We start from the raw sequence: 27,978 nt of genomic DNA on the forward strand, positions 1-27,978 counted from the left end.
ATTTTATGGGCAAGGGGTTTTAAATTGGAGAAGCCAAAGATAATTTAATTTCGTTTTAATGTATTTTAATATTTGTATTGTGTGTTTTCAATTTTGGCTGTTCACCGCCCCGAGTCCTTCGGGAGAGGGGGCGGTATAAAAGTTAAATAAATAAATTAATAAATTAAATAATAATAATAATAATAATAATAATAATAATAATAATAATAATAATAATAATAAACAAATGCCCACAAACCTCAATGAACTGAAACAATGTTGTAAAGAAGAGTGGGCCAAAATTCCTCCACAACAATGCAAGAGACTGTTTTTGGTCATACAGAAAACAATTCCTTGAAGTTCCTGCTGTTACAGGTGGCTCTATAAGATATTGAATCATAAGGTGTTAGTTTTCACATGTGGCTCCTCCATTTTGGCTTTCCTTTTGTAAAATACATGGTGACTAGTGGTCGGTTGCTACCGGTTCGGCCCGGTTCGGCTTAAAGTAATAGTAGCGGTGGCAGGAGGTTCCGCCCACCCGCCTGGACATCATCAAATATGCTCTGTGCAGGCGTAGAAGTGGTGTGTATGCATGAACCGTTAGCAAAGGTAAGGGAAACCCACCATTGATGATGATGTGATGTAATTTGTCATGTGTTGTTGTTCATCTGAAGTTGTATTTACCTACTTTTAAGAGTGTAAAGACCAGATGATTTCCTGATACATAAAACCATACCACTCAAAGAGGGTGTACTTTCTTTTTCACATAACTGAATATCTGGAAGCACTAGGGATAGATTATCCAACTGCAGAGAGAATTACATTTACACCTACAAATGTATATATGTGAAAAATCCATGTTTTCAGCCTGAAAAATGTCCCAAAATGGTTACAATTAAACCTTCTGAGCTAAATTTAGAGATGTGGGGGCTTTAACTGATGAAATGATGCCTAAAGCCTCTGCAAAATTTGAAACACCAGTTATACCGATGGAAGTCCTCAGCTCCAAATAAGAAAATACTGTCCTCCTGTCCACAATTCCTCTGGTGACATCCCCTTTCAAGGAGTCCTCACATTTGGGACTGGCATCTGTGTCACTAAGCAGCCCGATCATGAAGCATGATGTCACATAACTGCCAACTTACATCTGTTCCTCTGGAGTTGTTAAGCAAACCACTGTGGGTTGTTAAAGGCAGTTTCACATGACTGTCACTTGCTATTTCTTGCCGTCATCATCCTCACTAACTTTGCCTATGAGAAACAAGCTGGGAAGGTCAAAAATGGGGATCATGATGGTGGGATGTTGTGACCATCATAAATGTGCATCGGTTGCCAGCATCCAAACCAAATAGCCCAACTTGCTTCTGGCCTCTCCTCCAACTTGCCCTCAACTCACCTTCCAGCTGATGCTTCAACTTTTAGAAGAGCACAAAAGCCGCTCTGCAAGCCACCTTCCACCCATGAGTGATCCGATACAGGAAGTTCCTCTGTGCTTCTCTTCTTCCTCATTCCTTTCTAGCAATACAGTACTTGATGGTTTTAACTCCTTTAAGGATCAACCACAGATGCAGCTACTGTATTGACGGCTTTGTAGGCGCAGAAGGTGAAAAAACAGGAGGCGAAAAAACACGCTTGTCCCGTCTCTGCCTAAGGCGTTTGCAAGATGTTGTCACTGATTATATGCTATCAAGTTGTTTTAGACTCCTAGCAACCTATCTTTGCAACCGAGCCAAGTAAAATAGTAAAATGTGAAGCTACTTAAGCTTCTGAAGATTAGCTACATGCTGAGCCCTAAATGTTCATGAAGTACTTACAGAATTACAGAGTAAGAGTTGGAAGGGACCAACTCTCCAAGCAGGAGAACCTATATCATCCCAGTCAAATGGCTCTCCAGTCTCCTCTTAAAAGCCTCCACTGATGGAACAACCACAGGTTGAGAGGCAATTTGTTCCACTGATTAATTGTTCTCACTGACAATTTCTTCTTAATTCTAGGTTGGAATTTTTTAAAAAATAATTCTCCCTCTGTTACTTTTTGTCCTACTTTCAGGCACTTTGGGGAATAGGTCGACCCCCTTTTCTGCGTCAGCCCCTCAACTGTTGAAAGACTGCTATCATGTCCCCTCTATCTTTGCTGCTCTTTTCTGCACACTTTTCCCGATGTCTCAAAATCTTTTTTATATCACGGTGACTAAAACTGGATGCAATATTGCAAATGTGATCTTACTAAGGTTCTATAAAGCGATACTAATACTTCACGTGATCTTGATTCTATCCCTCTGTTACTGCAGCCCACCACTGCCTTGGCTCTTTTAACAGCTGCTACACACTGCTGGCTCACATTGAAGTGATTGTCCACTAGGATTCCAAGATCCCTCTTGCAATTACTGCTATTGACAATATTGCTATTCTATAGCTGTGCAGATGGTAGACACAGAACTGCGACAAGACCAAGCCTGTGACTTACAGATAGTCCTCGTCTTACGACCAGCCATTTAGCAACCATTCAAAAAACAACTTATGACCCAGATTTGAACTTCTGAGGACTGGGGGCGGAGGGGCTCCACCCAGGGTCACAGGACATTTTGGGTGCTTGGCAACCAGCCTGCAGTTTTCATAGCATCCTGCAGTCACATGACCACGATTTACATTTTTGCCAGAAACTCATGCTTATATCCCTAGTGAACAATGGGTTTGCTTAATGATTGTAGCATTCACTTAACAACTGCAGTATTTGAATGAAATTGAATCAACTGGGTAGGGAATGTATGAGTCACCAGAAAAAGGGGTATGCAGAAGTAAACTCAAGTGCCCCACTGACCACTCAGTAACAGTAACAGAGTTGGAAGGGACCTTGGAGGTCATCTAGTCCAACCCCCTGCTCACACAGGAGACCTATACTAGGGATTTGAACCACCAAACTGCCAACCTTTCTAATCGACAAGCTGTGTCTTAGCCACTGAGCCACCTAGTCAGGCTGACTCACCTAGTCAGGCTGTTTGTTTTACAATTGTTGCATGCGGTTAACAGCTGCCACCAAATAGGTTGTATAAAGTGCAATACAGGTAGTACTCGACTATATAATTACCACTACTTCTCTCTGCTGCCTATTCTAAGTTATCCTAAATTTAGGCACTACTTTCTCCCACTGTTAACAAAATATCAATCATAGAATCCTGGTGGCGCAGCATACTAAAGCACTGTTATTAACAGTGTTATTAACACCAGCTGCCTGCAATTACTGCGAGTTCAATTCTCACCAGGCTCAAGGTTGACTCAGCCTTCCATCCTTTCTAAGGTAGGTAAAATGAGGACCCAGATTGTGGGGGCAATAAGCTGACTTTGTATAAATATACAAAAGTAAGAAGGCTATTGCTTAACGCATTGTAAGCCGCCCTGAGTCTCCGGAAAAGGGCGGCATATAAATCAAATTTTTTAAAAAAAATAGTTGTGGGAAATTTGAAAATAACTTTCGCAATTGATTATACTGTTAAAACAGACACAGCAATTCTAAAGACTAAAGCAGAAAAAAAACTAACTCTGTATTCTTTTTTTTAAAAAAAACGTGATACACTCTCCCCGACTCCCAAATCAGGTAATGGAAAAGAGAAGGTAACCCTGGGAGGAAATAACAATTTGAAAAGTTTGTATGTATCTGTGGTTAGTTCCAAATGTTCAAGGTGAACATGGTTCCTGCAATTTTTCCTCTGGAATATCCATGAACATGAAATTTTAACTTTAGCCATTAATTCCTATACATTATCCCGTAGTCCTTTTTTGATGAAATGCTGATGACACACCCTTGGAAAATAAGTAATGAAGATCAATGCTAATCTGACTAATCTTTTGAGTCACCTATTTATACCATTAAAAAACCATTAAAATTAAAAAATGAAAGTTGGGATATTTCGGACATGTGATGCGACACCCAGAAAAATACTGCACACTTCATTTAATCCTCCAGGAAAAGATTGAAGGCAAATGAGCTCCAGGCTGAATAAGAACATCATGGCTTCAAAATCTAAGGGACTGGTTTGGACAAAATTCAGCAGCACTTTTTCGTGCGGCTATTAATAAAAATAGGATCGCCAACATCTGATGATGGATATGGCACAAGAAGAAGATTTATATCATATAAAATGTTTCAAAAACTTCCCATCCTTAGTGAGAATAGTGAGAGTAGTTTGAAGTCATTTTTAAAAATGCATCCCTCCTTTCTGTAAGTCAGACAGGAAGAAAGAGCTGGAAAATTTCAGAATCAGTAAAGTTCATTATTAGCATAGTAAAAATAAAAAAGGAGAGACCTTATGGATAAAGAAGTGCACCCCTCATAATAATACTAATTAAAAAAAACCCTTGAAATCTGCCTAATGATACTTGAAAAATGCCACAAAGAGTGGCTGGACTGGTGTAGAATTGAAATTGGAAATTTAAATTTACATTGAGGAGGGAAGGGAAGCTGAGGAAGACAGATCGGTCGTAGAGATACAGAATGCACAAGTAGGTTAACAATGATAGTTGGTTAGAAACTATTATATGTGTGGAGACCTTGCAACTGAGTGAGAGTTGACAAAAGATGTTTATGTTACCTTTTTATTATTAAATTTATTGATTAATAAATTTATTCGCTGCCCATCTCACAGTTTGAGGCAAGTCTGAGCATCTTGCCTTACCCAACTGTTCATAGCAATACTGACACTACCCATTTTTTCCTTGTCAAAAGTCTTGTTCTTACACAATGCGTTTTTTAAAATGAAACATTTTCCAATGTACATTTTTCCCCTCATATCACCAACTCAAAGGGGGATGCAACACGTACGTCAGCAATATGGTGGTGCTGTCACCCAGCAGCCATCAAAGGGTAACAAGCAGACATTTCCAAGAAGAGGAGATCACAGTAGGAGTTGTTAATAAACCTGGAGTTCTTGTGATTAAAGCCACGATCCCTTTTCTCCTCAACTCAGTATTCCTACAGCTCTTCTCCACCAGGTTCATCTGCAAGGCAGAAAAGCTTTTCATTTGAAATGTTACACTGCTTTTTTTCACTGGGCCTCGGGCCTACTCCCCACAAGCCCATCACCTATTTCACAGGTAAATTTTCAAGATCTCATGGAGGCAGCCATCATTTTCAGTTGCACCCACAATTCCTTAAGGCTTTCTGCACAGTGTTAAGGTAACAAAACAGAGCAGTTTTTCCCTCTCCTGCATGACAATGACCCAGAAGCAGCCGCCATTTCGGGCCTGAGGCAGTCGTGGCAAAATGGCAGCCACTTCCACAAATCCACTTCAGGGCCCAGCGATGAATCCCAGGCACAGTGAAAGTAACGGCTACTTCCATGAAATAGTCATACAGCCGAGAGATCTGCATCCTACCCTCCTTCCCCAATATAAGGTTCAGATATCTTCAAAAGATAAAGAGGAGGACGCTATGAGGCCTGGTAGTGTTGGAATTCGACCTAAGGATTACAGGGACCCTGTTTTATGAAAGAGGCCTGGGGATACTCTGGGAGGGAAGGAAAGTCCTGGGGAGACCTAAGAGATGGGTTACGGGAGGCCTTTGGAAGGAAAGCCCAAGTCTGCAATTAAGCAAAGCAGTCTCGTTTAACAGCTGCTGCAAGGTGTAATCGTAATTGGAAGGCCCCGTGACAGAATGGCCTAAGGCCTGCAGGGAGCCAGTGGGAGTGGGAAAAGGCCTGGGAGGTACTTGATGCGGAGGCCTGGGGGGGGGGCTCCCCCTGAACCGGAGCAAACCAGTAGCATTTCACCCCTGCCTTGGGGGAACCAAGTGTTGGAAACCAGAGCAATAGGTGTGTTGGAGGATGGGGGTTGAGACCTAGGGATGCCTTGGGGGAAACCAAGGTTGGGAACCAGAGCAATAGGTGTCTTGGGGGGGGGGTGGAGGAGGCCTAGGGATGCCTTGGGGAACCAAGTGTTGGGAACCAGAGCAATAGGTGTCTTGGGGGTGGAGGTGGAGGAGGCCTAGGGTTGTCTGGGGGGAACCAAGTGTTGGGAACTAGAGCAATAGGTGTCTTGGGAGGTGGGGATGGAGGAGGCCTAGGGTTGTCTGGGGGGAAGCCTGGGCCTGGGCTAAGCCTCGGAGACTTTTCCTGAACACTGAGGTAGCCAGTGTCCTATTTATAAGGTGACCAGACGTCCCACTCTTGGCAGGACAGTCCCGATTTTTAGCAATTTGTCCCGCGTCCCGCGGCGTTTTAAAAAAGTCCCGATTTTTGATCACTTCCGGTTTGCGAGCTTCGGCGACGGCGGTGATTTTTTAAAGACCGCCAGCCCCGCCGCCTGTAGAGCCGCCCCGCGAACGAGGAGCGGCTCGAAAACTCCGAAATCTTGAAGATTGTAGGAGCAGAGACAGCAGGGTACAGGTTGAGCCCCTGTAACCCCCCCAGGGAATCGCTTCTGGGGGTGAAAACAGGAGCGGCTCCCTTCCAACCTGTGGAGACTCCGGGCGGCGTGGGACGATTCTGCCTTCAGCAGAACAAGCCGATAGCAGCAAACTTTTAAAGTGAGAGGAACTAATTTTAACAAATAGCGGAAATATCAACTTGAATCCAGAAACCTGAAAATTGCAAGTATTAGTGCTTTATTGACTTTTTAAATTAAAGAGAAAGTGAGCGAGTGAAAGTGATTTGAAAAAATATGGCGTCCAGCACTTGAGTTAACGAGCTAGTGAAAGTGGATTTGCGAAGCCTCTCTGCTTTGCTTTTCAACAAAGTTGAAAAGTTGCTACAAAGTTGTTCTACCTAAAGGAAAAAATTTTTCTTGCTAAAATTTGACTTTGCTTTACTTCAGTTTTACTTGATTAAATCTGGGGGACTTTTTTAGAAGCTTTTGTGGAAGAGGGAAAGGAAAAAGAACTTCCCTCTTTAGAAAAACTAGCTTACGTGGCACGATGGCTTCAAAGAAGCAGGAAGGGAAGGCATCAGGGGGGGGATCCCCCACACACAAACATCAAACGCAACTTCCCCCTGCTCAACAGCTACAAACTCAGAAAAAAGAACTTGATGTGGGAGATTTAAAAGAATTTATTTCTAAAACTTTGGATGAAAAATTTCAAGAATCTCAACAGGAAATAGATCATAAACTTCAAAAATCACATGAGGAATTTTTGCAGGAAATTAATGAAGTTAAAGATATGGTGAAACAGAATCAAAATATGGTGACCAAAAAAATATCAGAAGTGGCGTCTGGCCTGGCAAATTTTATTGGGAAAGTTGATTTTAAAGTTGAAGAACTCAAATTAGAAGTTAATGTTAGGATGAAAGATAATGACTATAAAATTGAAGAAGCTGACAATAAAATGCAGAGAATTGAAGAGGAGATTGTCATGATACAATTCCGGGCGATGGAATTTGCCATACGGCTTCGGGGAATTCGAGAGGAGGAGAGACAGGACTTGAGACAAGTTTGCTCTGAAGCCCTGGCTAAGATTTTACAAGTTAATCCTGATTTGGTATTTCATAAAATAGATAAAATTTACAGAGTTAACTCTTGGGTGGCCAGACAAAGACAACTGCCTAGAGATGTGGTCATATACTTTACTGAGAGAGAAATTAGAAATGAAATCCTCCAAAAATCTTTTCACACCTCTGTACAAGTGGGGGGCTCACGACTTGTAATTTTTAAAGAATTACCTCCTAAAATGCTGAAAGCTAGAAAAGAATTTGGTTTTCTTGTTAAGGAATTGAAAGATTTACAGATACCCTTCCGGTGGGATGCACCAGCTGGGATAATTTTTAGATATAAGGGAGAAGGATATCGATTGAATACCGTGGAGAAGGCACAACATTTTTATAGTACTATTCTTAAGGAAAGAACACCATCTCCACGTACATCTACAGTTTTGGAGATTAAGGAGAGTGAAGAGAGGCAATTGGAAGAACAGTCTAAGTAGGAATTAGAAAATGTGCAAGGTGCAGAAGGAGGTTTTCTGAGTGAGCCCTTGCTGGATTCTTCTCCAATTTTGGATTTGATTCAGTTGACTGAAGTTAAAGATCAACGTATAACTAGAGCTCAATCCAAGCTACTTAAACAAAAGCAACAACAACAACAGGAAAGACAAGACAAGAAGGCAGCTAAGAGTACCCCACAAGAGAGTGGAGCTATGGGAGGAGCAAGATCGAAGCTCTTGGATGAACTTCAAATATTTTGCTCTGCGCTCCAGAAACAGGCTGATGACCCTTAAGTGTCTATCTTGGAATGTTAATGGGTTGAATTCAGCACAGAAAAGGAAGAAACTATTTACATATTTGAAACAATTTAATAATGATATAATATGTTTACAAGAAACGCATATTACAACTCAAGATCAGAAATATTTGATAAATTCAAAATTAGGAGTACATTATATATCTTCAACTTCACAGAAAAAGAATGGTGTGGTTATTTATGTAAATAAAAAATTAACAGCAAAAGTTATAGAAGTAGATCAAGATGGTAGGTTTGTAGCAATTGAATTGCTCACAGCAAATGGTCAAATTCTTTTGATTGGAATTTATGCTCCCAACCAACAACAGGATTATTTTTACAAGATGTTACATACTAAAATATTGCAATGGGACTATAGATCTATTTTATTAATGGGAGATTGGAATGGAGTAATTGACTCTAAATTAGACAAAAAGAGCATGGCAAAGTCTAGAATTAGACTACCGCAGACCTTTTTTGATATGAAAGAAGATATGGAAGTAAAAGATGTTTGGAGAATACATAATCCAAATGAATTGGATTACACTTTCTTTTCCGATAGACATAGATCCTTTTCTAGGATTGATTTTACCCTGTTGTCAAATGATCTACTTGTTAAGACAAAAAGAACAAAGATTTTTCCAAGAACTTTGACTGACCATAGCCCTGTATGGATAGAAATTGAGATGGATAAGGTTGAGAGACGTTCTTGGAGATTAAATGAGAACTTGTTTAGATATGAAAAAAATACAATAGAACTTAAAAAGCATTTGAAAGAATTTTTTGAAATAAATTTGAATAAAGGTACCCCAATTGAAATTGTTTGGGACGCAAGTAAAGCTTATATGAGAGGGGTACTTATCTACATGAATTCTAAACATAGACTGTTCCGACAAAAGAAAAGATCTGAGTTGGAAATGGAAATAAAGAATAAAGAACAGTTACTTATTAAAAACCCAACAGATGAAAGAATACGAAGTGCTATAAAACTTTTGAAAGACCAATTTCAAATGCTTATGGCGGAACAAGTTGCAACAAGTTTACAATACGCGAAGCATAATACATTTTGCAATGCTAATAAACCGGGCAGATGGTTGGCTTACACACTGAGGAAAAAACAAAGTATACGGACTATTGATAGTATTGACATTGGAGGGAAAGAAATTTTTCAACAAAAATTAATTAAAGAAGCTTTTGTGGATTATTATACTAAATTATATGCCAAAGAAGAGGCGCAGAATGGACTTATAGAAAAATATTTAAAGGATAAGAGAGTTAAAAAAATTACTGATCAACAAAAGGAAAGAATGAATTATCCTATAACAGAGGAGGAGATAATAGCAGCAATTAAGCAGCTAAAAACAGCCAAAGCTCCTGGCACGGATGGTTTGACTGCAGTGTATTACAAAACTTTACAAGCTGAAATGGTGGGACAACTTAGAGATTTATTTTGCAATATTCAACAAGGGGGTAAAATACCCCCATCTTGGACAACTGCTTATATATCTTTGATACCAAAGGAACAAGTTGGTCCTAAAAAACCAGAGAACTACAGACCAATATCTCTTTTGAACACAGATTATAAAATTTATGCGAAGGTATTAGCCAACAGGTTGATGCCAGTAATCCAAAAAGTGATTCATGAGGACCAAGCGGGATTTATTGAGGGCAGATACATGAAGGACAATGTAAGGCAAGTAATAGACTTATTGGAATATCTTGATAAGAATAAACAGATTTCTGCAGTGCTGGTTTTTTTGGATGCGGAGAAGGCCTTTGATAGAGTGGATTGGAACTTTCTACTAAAGACTTTAAAAAAGATGGGCTTTGGGGACCAATTTATACAGGCGATTTCAGCAATTTATCAAGAGCAAAAAGCACAGATTATTATTAATGGAAGTTTGACGACAGAGTTTAAAATTGAAAAAGGAACAAGACAGGGATGTCCGTTGTCCCCACTTTTATTTATTTTAACATTGGAAGTCTTGCTAAATACAATACGGGACTCAAAAATTTTGAAAGGTATAGTGATAAGGCAAGAGGATTATAGAATAAAGGCATTTGCAGATGATCTGGTTGTTACCCTATCACAACCAATGGAATCAACAATCCTGATGAACGACATTATACAAGACTATGGTAGAGTTTCAGGTTTTAAACTGAACTCAAAAAAGACTAAAATGATAGTTAAGAATATGACACAAGATCGTAAACATGAGCTTGAAAGGAGGGCAGGTTTTGAAATTGTACCTAAGGTAAAATATCTTGGAGTTCAGGTTGCAGAATCAAATATGAAATTGTTTCAAAATAATTATGAGGTGTTGTGGCGAGAGGTTCAGAAAGACATGGAGACTTGGAAAAAGCTGCAACTGTCTTTACTTGGAAGAATAGCAGCAGTTAAGATGAATATTTTGCCAAGATTTCTGTTTTTGTTTCAAATGATTCCGGTGCTTAAAAGTGATAAACAACTGAAAGTCTGGCAGTCTGGTGTGAATAAGTTTGTCTGGAACGAGAAAAAGCCGAGAGTGAAATTGAAAATTATGCAAGATGTTCCAGAAAGAGGAGGCCTTAAACTCCCAAATCTACAGTTATATTATGATGCAGCAGCTTTAACTTTAACAAGTGATTGGTTTGGAAATAAAAAGGCTGGAATATTGAATGCAGAAAGTTTTGATCTTGAATTTGGATGGCATGCTTACTTATTTTATGATGATAAAGTTGATAAAGTATTTAAAAGTCATATACTCAGAGATTCTTTGATGAGAGTTTGGAAGAAGCACCGACTCAAATGGGATTATAAAATACCGCTATGGCTGGATCTTGGTCATACCTTGTGGAATACAAATATAATGTCACTCGGGGGGTTTTTATACAAAGAGGTTCTTTTTACAGATGCGGGCAGATGGCAGCTGAAGACATTGCAGACACTGTTGGACGAAGGGATTAATTTAACCTGGTTACAATATAATCAATTATAAATGAGATGGAAAGAGGACCAAAAAACTGGTATTATACTGCATGAGGAAGAATTAGTTAGACATATAAGAGAGAAAGGTCCAATGCATATTAAAAGGCTTTATAATGTTTTGTTAGAAAGGGACTCAGAAACTGAATTAGTTAAGGATTGTATGATTAAGTGGGCACAAAATTTTGAAGAACCAGTGATGTTGGAAACATGGGAAAAAATTTGGGTTCAGAATGTTAAGTTCACACAGTCGCAGAATTTGAGGGAAAATTTTTATAAAATGTTTTATAGATGGCATTTGGATCCTAAAAAGTTGTCATGTATGTACCCTAATGTTCAGCCAAAATGTTGGAGATGCGAATGTTTGGATGCTACGTATTATCATGTATGGTGGACCTGTAGGAAAGTTAAGGCTTTTTGGATAAAAATTTGGTGGGTCATGCAGAATGTTTTGAAGAAAAAAATTCAATTTTCTCCACAATTGTTTTTATTGGGTATAGTTAAGGGTTTTACACGGGGTGAAATAAAACTAATATTGTATATGATAACAGCAGCAAGATTGTTGATAGGTAAATATTGGAAGAATGAAGCTTTGCCTACTATCGAGGAATGGACTTTGAAGATGGCCAGCTTTGCAGAGATGGCGAAGATTTCAGCGTATTTAAAAGATTCTTCACAAGAGATTTATGAATGGGAATGGAAAAGGTGGATAGAATATGATCAGAACAAATACCAAACTAGAAAGTATCAAATAGCTTTTATTTGAAAATAATGTATTAGAAATATTTTAATGTAAAGAGACAAAGAGGAAAAATTATATAGGGGGAGGGATGGGTTCAGGTTTATATATTAGTGTTATTAGTTATGAGTATGTAATAGGGAAGTCTGGGGGGGGAGGGTTAGGGAGGGTTAGGGAGGATGGGAAGTTTGGGGAGGGAGGTGGGGGGGTGAAAAAAGGGGTGAAAATGTAATTGTAAAACTTTTGCAATAAAAAAAAAAAAAAAAAAAGTCCCGATTTTTCATTCTGCCTCCTGAGTCCCAGCTGCCTCCTGAGTCCCAGCTGATGGCTAGAGGGAAAAAAACTGTTTAAACTATTGCCGCGGGGCTTCAAAGGACCGCCCTACAGCTGATCAGTTTTAAAAGAAAACAAATGAGTAGACCGATGCCTGCAAAAATACAAAGAACAGCCCCTTACAGCTTCCGCATTAGTTAATTAGCACAAGTTGATTAGCTCGGCTTCCCCACTCTCAGCTGATTTGCTCTCAGCTGTTTTGCGCAGGGCTCTTCTGCTTGCTAAATTGCTCGAGCAGATTTTTTTTCCTCCTTGTGCAAACCAAGCTCAAAACGAAACTGAAAGTAAAACAGGCTGTTGGCTTTGCTGTTTGCTGCAACGTTGGAAAATTAGGCAGCAGATTTCTTTTCTTTTTCCTCACCAAAAAAGGTAGGTGCAAACAATGGGAAATTTAGGAGAGTTCAAGATTTTAAAACACAAAAGAAAAAAAAGCTCTTTTTAACTAGGGAATTGTAATAATTGAGATACTATTAATTTCTATACTGTGTTGAAAGCAGAAATGGTTAAGTTGTGGTTTGGAGGAATATATGGGGGAAATTATTTGGTTTATTATTATTGGTAAATATAATTAATTGATTTGTAAGAAATTGGATTGCATGGAAATAATTGGAATATTCATGTTCATATTGATTAATATACAAAAAAGATAGTTATATAACTAATTGATTTATATTAAAATGTTGAATTTGTATTAAACAACTGTATTACATAATTACATAATTAACCAATGTGAGGATGGATATAAAAATAGATGACAATGGGAAGGGGTATAATATAGAATAGAAGGGAAAAAATGAATTTGATTAAGATTAGAGAGATGAGGATGAAGGGTAATATTGTTTTTTTAAAAAAATAGATGAGGAATAAATATGGCAAAAAGGAAATATAGAAATTGTAAATTTAATTGAAGTGACTAAACACTGTTTAAATTTGTGAACCAGCCAAATATTCTGTTCAAAGAAAATACATTGTATGTTTGTATGTGTGTTTCTAATTATTGCTATTTATTGCTATTTGTTCTCTTTTATTCTTTAAAGTTTAACAATTCATTCTTTATCTTAATATCTTTATATTTGTTTGGGGTTGGCTTTCTTCCCTTTCATCTTTTTTATTGTACAGCAATCTTTCTCCTCAAACCTACCACCTCTGTCTTTTCTTTCCTTCTTACTTTCTCTTCCCCCCCTTCTTCTCCCTACTTCCTCTTCCTTTCTCCTTCTCCTCCTCTCTTCCTCCCTCTCTTACCCTCACTCCTACTCTAATTTCCCTTCCCTTCCTTCATCCCTCTCTATTGCTGTATCCTTTTATGCATATGGACTACTCAGAGGGCTGAAAAAGTTATTTCTGACTGGTCCTCACACTTTTGACCAGACCTCGAACTTACGACTGTCCTCACATTTTACGTTTTTTGCCCTATCTTATCACCATGGTGAAGAGAAGCAGTTGTGAAATGAATGACATGGTTGTTAAGAATGCTGCACGGCATAAATGTGAGGATGGTCATAAGTGTGAGGACCAGTCAAAAGTGCGAGGACCTGTCAGAAATGACTTTTTTCAGCCCTCTGAATAGTCCCTATACACATAGCCATGGCCACCCGCTCACATGACCAGCTAGCCACGCCCACCCAGTCACATGACCTCCAAGCAACGCCCACAAAATAAGCCACACCCACAATGGTGTCCCTCTTTACCAATGTTAAAATCTGGTCACCTTACCTATTTTGCAACTTGCACATTCATTTAATAGCTGCATAACAGACAGCATGGGTTGGGGTTAGTTAACCAAAGTACTGTCACCATTGCTAAATGAATCCATAATAGTTAGTTCTCATTACAGTTGTATCTCTAGGATTACTTGTATTCTGGATGGGAAATTGTGAGGTTCAAAATCTGGAGTTCACCAAGATAGAAGGCTGAAACTCCACATGCCGGAATTTCATAATCAAAATACAAAAAACACCACCCAAACATTGGAAATAAATTTCCTTCGGCCACCTAGGAAGCAACACAGAGTTGCAGTTTGTCAGCAGAAAAAGGGCCCAAGAACTTGTGAATGAGATTTCACAGAACCTAGGGCTGAAGAACAACTAAGTTTACATAGGTAAAACCTGGCTAGAAAGAATATGCATATATATATATATATATATATATATATATATATATATATATATATATATATATATATATATATAAATTTGGCCCCATAATTAAAAGCATTAACAAACCAATTAAAACATTTAAACATATTGGTACAGTGGTTAGAGGAATGCAGTCAAGAGCCTGAAGCCATGGCCTTGCGTTATTTAGTAGCAAGAAACAGGATACAGTCGGGGCACAGAAGGCCAATGCAAAAGGGATTTGCCTCTTCTTACAAACTGTCCAGAAAATCCTTGGTTTTTTAAGAGCTTCAGGAAAGATTTATTAAAAATAGTGGCGGAAAATTGGAGCCGAACAATCGAAGGAAGTGCTTTCAGATGCAGCAAAGGTCATTTTCTTCTATCTTAAGAGAAGATAATAACTGCAACAACCAAGAAAAAATGGAGCTTCCAGACTCAGGAACTGCATACAGGTAGTCCTTGACTTACAACAATTCATTTAGTGACCGAAGTTACAACTGCACTGAAAAAAGTGACTTACCACTTTAAGTGGTAAGTATAAGTTTTTCACACTTACATTACAGCATCATTACATTACACCATTAGAGCATCCCCATGGTCATATGATCAAAATTCAGATGCTTGGCAACTGACTCATATTTATGGTGGTTGCAGTGTCCCGGGGTCATGTCATCCCCTTTTGTGACCGTCTAACAAGCAAAGTCAACAGGAAAGCCAAATTCACTTAACCAGGTTACTAACTTAACCACTGCAGTGATTCACTTAACCACTGTGGCAAGAAAGGTCATAAAATGGGGGGGGGAGAAACACACACTTTACAAATGTTTCACCTGGCAACAGAAATGTTGGGCTCAAGTGTTTTCGCAAGTCCAAGACTATCTGTTATCTCCCAAGAACAATTTCACGAGTGGGGGAATAGATTTCTTTTTTAAAAGCTGCTGCATTCTGACCATTTGTGCTTTTGGAAGGAGGGGGGGCTGGCAGAGAAGTGAAATCAGAGGCTGGAAGTCCTCAGATTTTCTTTTAGGTCAATCCTGCGACTCCATCTCAAGAGACCTGCAGCGAATCTATAAAGCCTTAGTAAGACCCCACACAGAATACTGCATCCAGGTTTGGTGACCACACTGGAGAAAAGATGTTGGGATTCTGAACAGTTTGCCTTCAGAAGTTGTGGGAGCTTCATCACTGTTTTTTCTTTTAAGGAAATTATTTACTCAAGGATAATTTCCCTGTCACAAGTAAATGCCTTATTCTCCATTATGTAAATAGTACATGAACAGTGTGTCAGGGGTTAACTTATTCTTCACTTCTTAATGTATTCATACTTTACCACTCCCATACCTAGCTCCACCCATTGTATATATAAGGAGCTGCATACGTCCATTCTGTGCTTCTATCTGTGAATATTCAGTGAATATAGAATGCCTTATGTAAATAAACAGAGATATATTTGAATTTCTAATTCTCAACGTATTTATTGAGTCTGATCCTGAAAATATCGTAACAATCTGGTAGCAGAGGATGTTGAATTGACTCAATAAAAACTTAAACATGTCTAAAAGAGATAGGCCCAACACCAGGGCATACAGCAAAGAAATGGAAGCGGATCAAGAAATAATTGATGAGTCCACGAATGCAATTTCGAGAGAATTTGAAGAATACACCACAGACGACGAAGAAATAATAAATGAAGATGATGACCAAGAAGAAAACGAAATAGAAAACAACGAACTCAGGTCAGAGATACTAAAACTTTTAAAAAGCCAAAAGAGCGATGAAAGTCTTGTCGCGAACCTCCAAGATATACTAAAAAACAACGGAGCAGCGAGAGAGAAGCACATCGCTACTGAAAAATCAAAAGACTCAAAAATAGTGAGTGATATACTTGCAGATAAAAACGCAGCGAAGAAGAAAACCAACAATCCCGCGCAAAATTTCGAATGGCAGCCATCTTGGTTTCAACAGACCCCTAAGATGAGCGAAGCAGAGCCAATCAGAAAGCAGGATTCAAAATATCTGGCGCGAAAAGCCTTACTCGATACAAAAAATGAAAGAGAAAAAATATATACCTCAGAAGAATCAGACACAGAGAACGAAGAAGATTCAATAGACATGCAAGTAAAGTCAGCAATGAAAACGCTTTTTGCAGCATTTGGACCGAAACTGAAGATTACTAAAAAATCAACAAAAAAACAAGCAAGCGAGCCAACGCCTCAAAATCTATCCGCTCCTATCCAGATGGCGAGAGCACCGACACCTGAACCCAGAGAGCCCTGCAGATACCACCCCACGCCGCAGACTAATCCAAGGACCAGCGCCTTCAGCGAAAGAAAACAAGCGCCCGCTATCACCAGGACTCCAAAGATCGAGCCGGAGACTGATTCATTGGAAGAAGAACAAAACGAGGGAGCTGCAGCAGCGAGAACCTCTCACGATGACTCCAGGAACGAAATGAGCAACGCGCATGCGCAAGACTACGCAGACAACTTCGGAAGACATGAGATGCGGAGAGAATCATGCAAACTCGTTGCGAGCATCCCCACGCCGTTTTGCAACTTTCAACATTTGCAAGACCACGGACTACCCCCAGTTGTAAGTAATGGACCCAACAATGTTGGGAATTTACCCAATGACTTCCCAAAGCTGAGAATAGATGGCATTAATTTGCAAGAATGGTATCAGCAGCTCCAGGTTGTCTTTATGAAAGAAAACTTATTGTTTTTTATCACTAATCCCCCAAAAAGACCTTGGACTCTAAAGCTAGACTGCCTACACCATAGAGCATTTTTCTTATTAATTTCCAGTGTATCTCCTGCCATGTATCACAGTATTAAGCAAAATCTGACTGTTTCAGATATTATTCAATGCATGTTTAATTTGTTTCACAGTGAAAGTGTAGCCACTACCACAAGAATGTCTAAAGATTTCTTCTCTTCTAGGATAAAGCCAGAGGTTACCATAAGTGAACATTTAATATCTTTAAACAAAATTAGAGCAGAACTGCACTTAAGGGGGGAGGTAATTTCAGATCAAACGATGAAAAGTGTTATCATCAACTCACTTGACCCATCATGGGATAATTATATGTCACATTTAGACACAATCAATCTAGGATACTTATCCATAGAAAGTCTATCCAATAAGTTAATAGCTGAAGACAATTCAAGGAGGAGTCGTTGTAACAACCACATAGAACACAAACAATATAAAAAGGTAGCATTTCAAGAAAGATATCATGAAACATTTAGATGCCACAATTGTGGGTCCAAAGAACATAATAGGAGGGATTGTCCTAAAATTCTAAGAGAAAGACATAGGTCAGAATATAGAAATAGGTACAACAACAGACAGTCTTCCATTGATAGACATAGGTATAGAAGTCCACCCAACTATAGAGAACATAGAGGGGGCAGAGATAATTCAAAGGATAGAAAATCTGGTTCACTGAATGGGCTAAACAAACATGACAACATTAACATACAACAATCAGAGAACAACAATTGGCTTATTGATTCTGGAGCAACTAATCACACTACAAATAATAAAAATATATTATCTTCATTTGTAGAAGATAAATTTGTAATCAAAGTAGCTAATCAAGAAAAGGTTCAAGTAATAGGTAGAGGGAATGTAATCTTACCTGGCCTAGGAAAAATAGAGGGGGTATTACTAATACCTGAAATATCTCATAACATACTTAGTGCAATAAAACTAAGCAGAGATTCTGACATTAACATTGTGTTCTCAAAGGGAAAAGCAACATTAGAGAAAAACAGAATAAATATAGGTACAGTAATAATCAAAGGAGGTCTACCTTATTTAATGACAAAGGAGAAATGGTTACACAACATTGATTCAAATATGGAAGATGACAATGAAATAGATAATGGAGACAATAGTAACAGTGACAATGAGGAACGTGAAGTAACTCATAATCACAAAGATACACACAATGAAAAAAAACCAAAAATAGGTAAGCCAATTCATGATGAGTGTGCTCATGTCTTACATAGGAAATTAGGACATGCCAGTTTTCCTGTAGTGCAAAAGATGACTGAACATGCAGAAGGTGTTAAAATAAAAAATTGTGAAAACTATTTGGAATGCTCAGTATGTAAATCTACAAAGCTCAAAACTAGTCCCAGACCTAGAAAGTCAACGAGATCAACTAACAAAATTTTTGATTTGGTACACATGGATCTAGTTGGTCCATTAACACCATCAATTACTTATAAAAAATGTTACTTTCTAACCATTGTGGATGATTATAGTCGTTATGGATTTGTTTACACATTAAAACATAAAGATGAAACCTTTCAGAAATTTAAGGAGTTTTACAAACGTATAGAAACACAACACAATATTAAAATAAAACAAATCATGACAGATAGGGGATGTGAATTCATGTCTAAGGAATTCTCCCAATGGCTAAAAGACAAAGGAATGTTACATTACACATCTAGCCCATTTTCTGCATTCCAGAACGGAGTGGTAGAGAGAAAGAACTCAACATTACAAACCATGATTAGATGCACATTAGAAGATGCTGGCTTAGGTAAACAATTCTGGTCAGAAGCCCTACAATATTCTAATTACACACAAAATAGAACTTGGTCCAGCATTGTAAATAAGACACCATATGAAGTAATGTATAATAGGAAACCAAAATTAGCACACATGCACATATTTGGAGTCACTGCAGACGTACACATACCTAAACAATTGAGGCGCAAAGGTGAGAACGTATCCAGAAGACTTAGATTCATGGGATACGAGACAGGTACAAAAGGATATAGATTTATCGATAATAATAACAAATTTATAGTTTCCAGAACGGCTGTGTTCCATGAACAGGCCAACTGGTCTAAAATACATCTTAATGAAATATTCCCAAACACCAACCCAGACACTAAACTCCAAGAAAAAAGGACTAGAGAAGAACACAGTAACAACACGCATAAAAATAAAATCAAAACATGGACAAACAGTCAACACAAAATAAAGACAGATTCATTAACTAAAAAGGAAGCAAGGTATTTACATGACAATGATAGTAAACCAGAAAGAGCAATCAGAAGTAGCAGAAATCAAGTGCCAAACAAATACAAAGATTATGTAATGTATATGGATGGAGAATCATCAACACCTAACACATATGAGGAAGTGTTAAAACTTCCTCCTGAAGAAAAGAAAAAATGGGAATCAGCCATGACTAAAGAGATGGATAGTTTACGAGGGCTAAATGTATTCACACCTACAATTGCACCAAAGGACAAAACCATCATTGGCACTAGGTGGATATATAAAATTAAAAATTTAGAGGGAGGCAATACTCTATACAAAGCTAGATTAGTTGCACAAGGTTATGCACAGAAATATCCCGAGGATTATACAGACACATACTCCCCCACAGTAAGAACAGAGAGTGTCAAGACAGCTCTGGTTATAGCATCAGCACTCAACCTCGATGTGTTCCAATACGACATACAGACTGCGTATTTACACGCAAAATTAGATAAAGAAATATATGTAAGAGCACCCCACAGTCAATACACAAACAAAAATGAAACTTGGTTACTAAATAAAAGTTTATACGGGTTGAAACAATCTGGTAAACAATGGTATGATTGTTTAGTAAAAGTACTCAAAACTATGAATTTCAATGCCACTACTGCTGATAATTGTTTCTTTGTCAAAAAAGAGGATGATTCCCTAGAATTTGTATTGATCTATGTGGATGATATTTTGTACATAGGTAAACATAAAGAGAGGAGAGAGGCATTTGTAACAAAACTGAATAAACATTTTTCATTGAAATCTTTGGGTAAAGTAAATAAGTATCTTGGTGTTCAAATCAGTAAAACCAGAAGGGGATTTAAGCTTTCTCAAAGAGACAAAATCATAGAGCTCTTGAATAAATGTAATTTAAGTAATGCTAAGCCCTGTGACACTCCCATGCAAACTGATTTTTTGAAGAATACAGACGAATCATCCCCTGAATTCAAAGATAATACATTTTACAGGTCAGTCATAGGTTCACTTCTTTATATCTCCAATTGGACTAGACCTGATATTGCTTTGCCTCTCAACTTATTGTCCAGACATGTCAGCAAACCATCACTATACCATTGGGAAGCTGTCAAAAGGATATTAAGATACTTGAAGAATAGTTTAGACTTCTGTTTATTATTGGAACCTAATAATGTCAAGGAGCCCATCCTCACATGTTATGCCGATGCGGATTGGGCTGGAAATACCTCATGTAGAAAAAGCACATCTGGTTATATATTCTTCCTTAACGGTTGTCCAGTTTACTGGTATACTGGCAAACAAGATTTAGTAGCCACCTCAACAACAGAGGCAGAATATGTTTGTCTATCTAAGGCAGCAAATAACCTTGTATGGTTCAATGATTTACTTTCTGACATTTGGAAGAAACCCATTTTGCCTTTTATCATGCATGAAGATAACAAAGCTGCTATCGAAATATCTAGATCTGATGCTATTGGACAAAGGTCCAGACATATAGATATAAAATTTAAACATGTAAGACAGTTATCTCAGGATGGATTTATCAAAGCAGTTCATTGCAAAACATCAGAGCAAATAGCTGACATATTAACAAAGCCTTTGCCGTCTAAGCAACATAAATACTTGACTTCTAAGTTACATGTCTTATATTGTTCTGAATCTGAATGTAATTGTTGTAATATATCGAATCGGCATTTAGAGGGGGATTTGTCACAAGTAAATGCCTTATTCTCCATTATGTAAATAGTACATGAACAGTGTGTCAGGGGTTAACTTATTCTTCACTTCTTAATGTATTCATACTTTACCACTCCCATACCTAGCTCCACCCATTGTATATATAAGGAGCTGCATACGTCCATTCTGTGCTTCTATCTGTGAATATTCAGTGAATATAGAATGCCTTATGTAAATAAACAGAGATATATTTGAATTTCTAATTCTCAACGTATTTATTGAGTCTGATCCTGAAAATATCGTAACATTCCCTTTAACCTCCCCACCTCCCCCTTCCTGGATTTCTTATTCTCTGATCTGATCATTTTCTGAAAGTTTCAAATTTAACTTACTCTTTCCAAACTGTTGAAATTAGCCCAGCAAAATTAAACGGCAACACCAAACTCAAAGTTTTAGCCAAAGGAACTACAGGAAAAGGAATTCAGTAAGAGGACTCAACATCTCCTCAGGGTGCCATCGGCCAAGTTATGTTGGCTGGCGACACCCAGGGGGAGGGCCTTCACTGTGGGAGCCCCAGCCCTGTGGAATGAACTGCCCCCAGTAATACGTAAGATCTCCGACCTCCAGGTGTTTTGCTGCACACTGAAGACCCTGTTGTTCCGCCAGGCCGGGCTATTAACATAACGATTTTAAATTGGGGTATTTTAAATTTCTGGGATTTTAATTGGAGCCTAATTATTTAATGATTTTAAATTTTAATCGTTGTTTTGTTCTGTGTTTTTAAATAGGCTGTACACCGCCCTGAGTCCTTCGGGAGAAGGGCGGTATAGAAATAAAATTATTATTATTATTATTATTATTATTATTATTATTATTATTATTATTATTATTATTATTATTATTATTATTATTATTATTTCTGGATCTACTCTAGCTGCTGAACTTTCTGCTTTTAACCCGTTCAGCTTCTTCGAAAGTTTCACCAACATGATTGTAAAATGATCTCCCAACCAACCCTGCTTCCTTCTGCAGATTTCAGCAGCCAGAACAGCATTTTACAGCCCAGATTTAAAGCAACACGGAACAAAAAATGTATTTGCAATCACGATTCCATTTTGGAACAATTTCTCTTTAGTTAGCCTTTGTTATAACTGTAAACCCAAAAAAGTCTTCAGAACTGCTCCTAAACTGGTTTTGAGAACGTCTGTTAAACTGGATCCAGGTGCAAAGGACTTTCCAGCAGTATGCATGACAATAAATACAGGTAGACCTCGACTTACAACAGCTCATTTAGTGACCATTGAAAGTTACAACGGCACTGAAAAAAGTGACTTATGACTATTTTTCACAGTTACGAACTTTGCAGCATCTCCATGGTCATGTGATTAAAATGTAGCCGCTTGGCAATTGGTTCATATTTATTTATTTATTTTTATTTAAAGTTTTTATTTTTATTTTTCATAAACACATTTAAATGTACAGTCATTTCCATCATTTTTCATTTATTTATTTTTTTTAACTTTCATTTTTCATTTTTACTTTTTTGGGGCTGCTCTTTTACCCTTTACCTTTACTCCAACCTTTTTTCTTCACCTCCCCTTCTCTTCCTTCCTGTTTCTCCTCCTACTTCCTTCCTTCCTTCGTTCTTCCTCTCCTTCTCTTTCCTACTTCCCCTTCCCTTCCCCCACTCCTTTTCTTCTTCCCCCTTCTAACCTTCTCCTCTACTCTTTCCCCTCCCTTTTCTTCCTCTCCTTTTCCCTTTCTTCTTTCTCCTTTCCTCTCCTCTCCTCTCCCCGCTTCTCCCTTCTTCTCTCTCTCTCTACTCCTTCCCCTCTCCTGTTGTTTCTCTTTTCAGTTCAATCTAAAGTGGTATTGGAGCAGCCCCAATTTCCTAATTATCTTTATTCTCATTTCAATTTCTTATTCAATTATTATTTATTTTTATGTCATCATTTGCGTACATTTTTATAATATTTCATTTTTTTCTCTTTTACCCCCCCCCCTTTCTCCTTTTACTTGACATCATCTGGGTATCTATTTTTCTAATTGTTTTCTCCCATCTATTCTTGTATCTATTTTATCTCTATATCCTAATTCATGTTTCTTTTCTAACCAATCATAAAATTTATCCCATATCTTGAAATACATCGACTCCTCTTTATCTTTTATTCTCAATGTTAATTATCCATTTCTGCACATTCTAAAATTTTCTTTATAATTTTTTCTTCCAATGGGATTTTTTCTGCTTTCCAATTTTGTGCAAATACAATTCTAACCGCTGTTATTATATGAATAATCAAATATATATCTTCTTTACTATAATTCTCGGGTAAAATTCCCAAAAAGAATATCTCTGGTTTTAACTCTATATTATTCATTCTAACCATGTTTGTATTTTCACCCAATATTGTTTTGCTTCTTTACACAACCACCACATATGATAGTATGATCCCAGCAACTGGTGACATTTCCAACACTTGGCTGATTTATCTTTAAACGTCTTAGCTAATCTTTCTGGTGACATATGCCGTCTATAAAACATTTTATACAGGTTTTCTTTATAGGCTGTTGCCATTGTTAATTTATAATATCTTTCCCAAAGTTGTTGCCATTTATCCAATTCTATGGTGTATCCAAAATTCTTTGCCCATGCTATCATATCTTTTATTATTTCATCTTCTAGTCCAGTGGTTCTCAACCTTCCTAATGCCGCAACCCTTTAATACAGTTCCTCATGTTGTGGTGACCCCCAACCAGGGGTGGGTTCTAAATTTTTTTTACTACCGGTTCTGTGGGCGTGGCTTATTTTGTGGGTGTGGCTTGGAGGTCATGTGACTGGGTGGGCATGGCTAGCTGGTCATGTGACCAGGTGGCCATGGCTATGTGTATAGGGACTACTCAGAGGGCTGAAAAAAGTCATTTCTGACAGGTCCTCGCACTTTTGACTGGTCCTCACACTTATAACCATCCTCACATTTATGCCTGTGCAGCATTCTTAACAACCATGTCACTCATTTCACAACTGCTTCTCTTCACCATGGTGACAAGATAGGGCAAAAACATAAAATGTGAGGACAGTTGTAAGTTCGAGGACTGGTCAAAAGTGCGAGGACCAGTCAAAAATAACTTTTTCAGACTTCCGGTTTCCTCGTCTTCGGCGGCGGCGGTGCCTTTTGAAGCTCCGCCAGCCCCGCCGCTTGTAGAGCCGCTTCGCGACTAAGAAGCGGCTCGAAAACTTCAAAAATCCCTAGGATTTTTGAAGAGAGATCGCAGGGCACAGGTTGAGCCCCTGCAACCCCCCCAGGGAATAGTTTGTGGGGAGGGAACAGGAGCGGCTCCCATTCAACCTGCTGGAACTCCGGGCGGCGTGGGACAAGTCTGCTTTTGCAGAACAAGCTGGCTACAGGAAACTTCAAACAGAAAGGAAAGGAACCAGCCTTAATAAGCAGCATATTTTTACTTGAACCCTGAAACTCGGAATCGCAAGTATTAGAGTTTTCTTGGCTTTCTAATCTGAGTGAAAAAATGCGGATGAGTGAAAGTGAACTGTAAAAACATGGCGCTTAGCCTCAGAGTTAACGAGCTGGCGAGTGTGGATTGCTGAACTCATCTTGCTTTGTTACAAAGTTTCTAAACTGTTACGAAGTTGCTTCGCTTGTAACAAGAGAAATAAAAGAGAAATTTCTCCTTTTTCAATACTGGACTTTGCTTTACTTTAGTTCTTATTTGATTAAATCTGGGGGACTTTTTCAGAAGTCTTTGTGGAGGTGGGAGAGGAAGAAGAACTTCCCTTTTTAGTAAAACTAGCCTACGTGGCAGGATGGCCTCAAAGAAGCAGGAAGCGAAGGCAACAGGAGGTGGATCTCCCACACATAAAGCACAGCCTCCCCCTGCACAACAGACACAGACTCAGAAAAAAGATTTTGATGTGGGAGATTTAAAATAATTTATTTCTAAAATTTTGGATGATAAATTTCAAAAATCTCAACAGGAGATAGATGATAAACTTCAAAAGTCACATCAGGAATTTATGCAGGAAATTAATGAAGTTAAAGATATGGTGAAACAGAATCAAAACAAGGTGACCAAAAAAATATCAGAAGTGGTGTCTGGCCTGGCAGAATTTATTATGAAAGTTGATTCTAAAGTTGAAGAATTTAAATCAGAAGTTAATGTTAAGATGAAAGACAATGATTATAAAATTGCTGATGTTGACAATAAAATGCAAAGAGTTGAAAATGAGATTGTGATGGTACAATTCAGAGCAATGGAGTTTGCCATACAGCTTCGAGGAATTCGAGAAGAGGAAAGACAGGATTTGAGACAGGTTTGTTCTGAGGCCCTGGCCAAGATTCTACAAGTTAATCCTGATGTGGTCTTTCACAAAATAGATAAAATTTACAGAGTGAATTCTTGGGTGGCCAGACAAAGACAATTGCCCAGAGATGTGGTCATATATTTTACAGATAGAGAAATAAGAAATGATATCCTGCAAAAATCCTTTTACACCTCTGTGCAAGTGGGGGGCTCACGAATTGGAATTTATAAAGAATTACCTCCTAAAATGCTGAAAACCAGAAAAGAATTTGGCTTTCTTGTTAAAGAATTGCAAAATCTACAGATACCATTTCGGTGGGACGCCCCAGCTGGTATAATTTTCAGATACAAGGGAGAAAGATATCGTTTGAACACCGTGGAGAAGGCAGAGCACTTTTACACTACTATTCTTAAGGAAAGAACGCCATCCCCACGTACATCTACAGTTTTGGAGATTAAGGAGAGTGATGAGAAGCAACCTCAACGAGAATTGCAAGAACAGTCTAAGCAGGAACTAGAGGAAATGCAAGGTGCAGAAGGAGGTTTTCTGGATGAGCCTTTGCTGGAATCTTCTCCAATCTTGGACCCGGTTCGGATGATTGAAGTTAAGGATCAACGTATAACTCGAGCTCAATCTAAGTTACTTAAACAAAAGCAACAACAACAACAGGAAAGACAAGACAAGAAGGCAGTTAAGAGTACTGCACAAGAGACTGGAGCCATGGGGGGAGCAAGATCGAAGCTTTCGGATGACATTCGATTATTTTGCTCTTTGCTCCAGAAAGATGAAGATGACGCTTAAGTGTTTATCTTGGAATGTGAATGGGTTGAATTCAGCACAGAAAAGGAAGAAATTATTTACATATTTGAAACAATTTAATAATGATATAATTTGTTTACAAGAAACGCATATTACAATTCAAGATCAAAAATACTTGATAAACTCCAAACTAGGAACACATTTTATATCTTCAACGTTGCAAAAAAAGAATGGTGTGGTTATCTATGTAAATAAGAAATTTACGGCTAAAGTTATAGAAACAGATGAAGATGGTAGGTTTGTAGCAATTGAATTACTTACAACATATGGCCAAATTCTTTTGATAGGAATTTATGCTCCCAACCAACAACAGGATTATTTTTATAAAATGTTACATACTAAAATACTACAATGGGACTATAGATCTATTTTAATCATGGGAGACTGGAATGGAGTAATAGACTCTAAATTAGACAAAAGGAGTTCAGCGAAATCTAGGATTAGGTTACCTCAGACCTTTTTTGATATGAAAGAAGATTTGGAACTAAAAGATATTTGGAGAATACATAACCCAAAAGAACTGGACTATACTTTTTTTTCAGATAGACATAGATCCTTCTCTAGGATTGATTTCATTTTGTTGTCAGATGATTTACTTGTCAAGACAAAAAGAACAAAGATTTTTCCAAGAACTTTGACTGACCATAGCCCAGTATGGATAGAAATTGAGATGGACAAGATTGAGAGACGTTCTTGGAGATTAAATGAGAACTTGTTCAGATATGAAAAAAACACAACAGAACTTAAAAAGCACTTGAAAGAATTTTTTGAAATAAATTTGAATAAAGGTACCCCAATAGAAATTGTGTGGGATGCAAGTAAAGCTTATATGAGAGGGGTGCTTATCTACATGAACTCTAAACATAGACTGATTCGACAAAAGAAAAGATCTGAATTGGAAATAGAAATAAAGAATAAAGAACAGTTACTTATTAAAAATCCAACAGATGAAAGAATATGCGGTGCTATAAAACTTTTGAAAGATCAATTTCAAATGCTTATGGCGGAACAAGTTGCAACAAACATACAATATGCGAAGCACAATACATTTTGTAACGCTAATAAACCGGGCAGATGGTTGGCTTACACATTGAGGAAAAAACAGAGTATACGGACTATTGATAGTATTGATATTGGAGGGAAAGAAATTTTTCAACAAAAATTAATTAAAGAAGCTTTTGTGGACTATTATACCAAACTGTATGCCAAAGAGGAGGTGCAGAATGGACTTATAGAAAAATATTTAAACGATAAAAGAGTTACAAAAATTACCGATCAACAAAAGGAAAGAATGAATTATCCTATAACAGAGGAGGAGATAATAGTAGCAATCAAACAGTTAAAAACAGCCAAAGCTCCTGGCACGGATGGTTTGACCGCAGTGTATTACAAAACTTTGTAGTATCATAGTCATAGTAATAGTCATAGTCATAGTCATAGTCATAGTATTAGTCATAGTCATAGTCATAGTCAGACTATGATACTGTGTGGGGAAGATGGTACGAATGGATAAATGATAGAATCAAAGAAGGAGAAAAAGGTGTAGAAATCAATCAGATTAAGGAAGGAGTAAAAGGCACAGAAATTAATTAGAAATTAATTAGAAATGTATAGTATAAATGACACCAGATAATTTTTCATGTATATATGTATAAACACTGCGAATCCGATGTCAAACAGAATTGTTATTATATTTTATTTGTGTAAAAAAAAAAATTCAATAAAGTATTATTAAAAACAAAAAAAAAAACTTTGCAAACTGAAATGGTGGAACAACTTAGAGATTTATTTTGCAATATTCA

General features: G+C 37.8%; 1 protein-coding gene across 1 annotated transcript in view; it reads right to left on the bottom strand.

The window, feature by feature from the left end:
- LOC139310031 (uncharacterized) overlaps positions 1-27,978 on the bottom strand; it is a 110,673-nt gene that overhangs the window by 11,992 nt on the left and 70,703 nt on the right. Inside the window, exon 8 of the mRNA XM_070934203.1 lies at positions 25,791-25,796. Within this exon, the coding sequence (XP_070790304.1) occupies positions 25,791-25,796 (6 nt within the window). The remainder of the gene's footprint in view (positions 1-25,790; positions 25,797-27,978) is intronic.

The sequence above is a fragment of the Pituophis catenifer genome, unplaced genomic scaffold, assembly GCF_029215685.1.
Source record: "Pituophis catenifer annectens isolate HBS135680 unplaced genomic scaffold, rPitCat1.0.hap2 SCAF_2, whole genome shotgun sequence".
Lineage (NCBI taxonomy): Eukaryota > Metazoa > Chordata > Lepidosauria > Squamata > Colubridae > Pituophis > Pituophis catenifer.